This window comes from Aegilops tauschii, chromosome 5 (assembly GCF_002575655.3).
Source record: "Aegilops tauschii subsp. strangulata cultivar AL8/78 chromosome 5, Aet v6.0, whole genome shotgun sequence".
Taxonomy (NCBI): Eukaryota; Viridiplantae; Streptophyta; class Magnoliopsida; order Poales; family Poaceae; genus Aegilops; species Aegilops tauschii.
In genome coordinates this window covers 513,263,829-513,266,665 of record NC_053039.3, presented here as the reverse complement: position 1 = coordinate 513,266,665, position 2,837 = coordinate 513,263,829, and the positions used below count along the sequence as shown (strand labels likewise).

Here is a 2,837-nt window from a genome sequence, read left to right as displayed (position 1 = left end):
GATCGCCGAATTGAAGAAAAGACAAATCGGTGATATTTGGTTCATTAACACAAATCTCATAGATGCATATACGGTTGAAAAACATCCCAAAGAAGCCGAGGCCAACTTGCTACAATCGTTGGTATTAAATCAAAACAAAGATATAATACTCTTTCCTTACAACTTCAAGTGAGTGTTACTGTCTTGTGCATATTCGGTTTCCCTTATTAGTCCAGGTTATGGTAATGTAATTGATGACTTATGCATGCATGCACAGCTTCCACTATATTCTCCTAGAGATTAAGCTTGAGCAGGGAGTAGTAACCGTCTTAGACTCGAGACGAAAAGATCCCCAGGACTATGCGAACATGACTCAAATGCTCGAGAAGTAAGTTAAATCGATCATTATCCACCATATCAGCAACTTTGTTCATTTCCTGATATCAAGTAATTGTTTTCTTTGTCTGGCAGGGTTTGGAGAAAATTCACCACAAAAGCTCCGGGACTGCCGAAGAAGCTGCAATTTAAACACCCGAAAGTAAGTACTACAGTAGCATGTTTCGCGCATCTCCTAGTGATTCAAGCGCTAGTTTCATCAATACCATTTAGCATGCTTGCTTATCAGTTTGATTGACCTCTATTTCTTGTAAAGTGGTTGTGGCAGGAACCCGGGAATAATTACTGTGGATACTACGTTTGCGAGTCAATCCTCTACACGACCTGTGAGTGGGGCTACTCTGAAGAACAATATGAAGTGCGTAAGCAATAATATTCACAATTTTATTTTATTACCATCATTTGTGTTGAGTTTCATTTATTCATATGTATATGTATTGACCCCCTTTTTCAAATTAGATGTTTCGGAAGCGGGATGAACTCCTAGCACCAGATCGTATGCGAGGAATTCAAGAGGAATTGGCGGCATTCTTCCTTGACCGCGTGATCGCTGAAAACGGAGAATACTATGTGGACCCTGTGTTCTTACAATTTAATTAGGAGATTGTATTGTAAGAGATAATTATTGTATATATGTAGCCGGTAGTGTCGGATAGATATACGAGAACTTGTTGTTCGACCAATCTCTCAGAGAAGGAGAGGTGGTCGATATCACTTCTCTCTGTATGCATATGTTCATGACGATCTTCTGTTTCCTTCATTTGATTACTAGCTAGCGTGTCTAGTCCTCTCCATACGTATATAGTACGTAGCGTCGACCAAGCACGGAGATAAGAGAGGACACTTCTCTCTATTAATTAGCTAGCTAACACAATATATGAAACACCTAAATTAACCCCCCAACCCCCCCCCCCCCCCCTCAAAAAAAACAAAAACTCTAGCCCCTGAAATGTTGACGCGTGGATGCCTATGCCACCAACCGGGACCAACCGGGACAAAAGGCCCTGCCTATTGGTCCCGGTTGGTGGCACCAACCGGGACCAAAGGCCCCCCCTGCCTGGGCTGGCAGCAGCGGCCACGTGGAGGACCTTCTGTCCCGGTTCGTGTAAGAACCGGGACTAAAGGGTTAGGGCTCTAGTAACGACCCTTTAGTCCCGGTTCGAAAACCGGGACAAAAGACCCTTACAAACCGGGATAAAAGCCCCTTTTCCTACTAGCGAGGGATGCTATATGGCATCCTGGCTCAAGGCGTCCCGTGCGGCTCGGAAGGTGTGGGAGTTCATCCAATCAGATCCCATCCAACTAGTGACGTTACATTAATCATTATGTTAATGTTAAAGCTATACACCTAGGTTATCTTTTTTTTCTCTAGCTTCACCCCTGATAATAAAACTTTATTTCCATTCATAAGCCCTGCATAGCAGGGACCTACAATGATAGTACAACTTACATGAAGGGTAACTACACATACCTTGAATATCTCCTGCTAAAGTTTCACATCTTATCACGACTGTGATCTCAGCTTTATTCTTTATGCAAATATACGCTCTGCTACGTACATGCACGAATGCATGCATATCCTAGTATGGGCTCTGCCCCACGTAGTTGCCCGGCGGGTTGTAGCTGCAGATGATGAACACGCCGTCGCCGCTGTCGCAGACGACGCGGGCGCAGCCGATGGCCGTCGAGTCACGCCACACCACCTGTGTGTAGTGCCCGCACGAGTCGCCCTCCGGGGCGGAGCAGCTATTGCTGCCGTGGTCGTAGTACTGCTTCTCCGACACCCACGAGCTCACGGCGTCCGCCGCCGTCCACTGGGTCCCACCGCCTCCGAAGAGGTTCTCCCCGTACGGCCGGCCATCGGGAGTATGTATCAGCTGGCAGTCGCCGCGGCGCTGCTCCGCGTAGTTCTGCGCGTACGCGGCCACGTTGTCGTCCCAGGTCACCGGCCCGACGCCGACGTCGGCGCGCGCCGCGTTGTGGGGGTCCACGAAGTCCTGCGGCGAGTTCTGGGCCGTGACCGCCATGGCGGACGCGAGAGCTAAGAGCAGTACTACTGCCAGCTTCAGCGAGTACTCCATCGCTATGGCTTACAAAAGTGAGGGAATATGTATAATCTTTCTTCTTTTTTGAGGGAAAGGAAATATGTACTATCTGTGAATCTATCTTAGATGATGAGATAGGGTGCTGCGACCATGAGTAGTGTATTTATACTGCATAGGTTCCATGGTAAGTAGGGAAGTTTGGAAAGTTGAGGAAGGTTAGGTTCCTTGCACTGGGTTTCTTAAATGAAAGTTCAGCAAAAAATTCTTGACTGGTCAAGTTCGAGAAATTCAATCCAAGTACGTAATATTTTTCAAGAGACGGCAGGAATTCCATGCACCTGCGCTTTCGATCGATCGGCATTCGGCAGGGAGAGGGAGGATAAACTCTAGTACAGTACTATAATTGACTAGACGAAG

The 2,837-nt window shown here is 46.9% G+C and overlaps 1 protein-coding gene across 1 annotated transcript; it reads right to left on the bottom strand.

Moving 5' to 3' along the window:
• Positions 1 to 1,759: 1,759 nt before the first annotated feature.
• Positions 1,760 to 2,574, bottom strand: LOC109786833 (pathogenesis-related protein 1). The gene has a single exon (XM_020345396.4). It carries the CDS (start codon positions 2,454 to 2,456, stop codon positions 1,956 to 1,958), a length of 501 nt encoding a protein of 166 aa, XP_020200985.1. The 5' UTR covers positions 2,457 to 2,574; the 3' UTR covers positions 1,760 to 1,955.
• Positions 2,575 to 2,837: the final 263 nt, after the last annotated feature.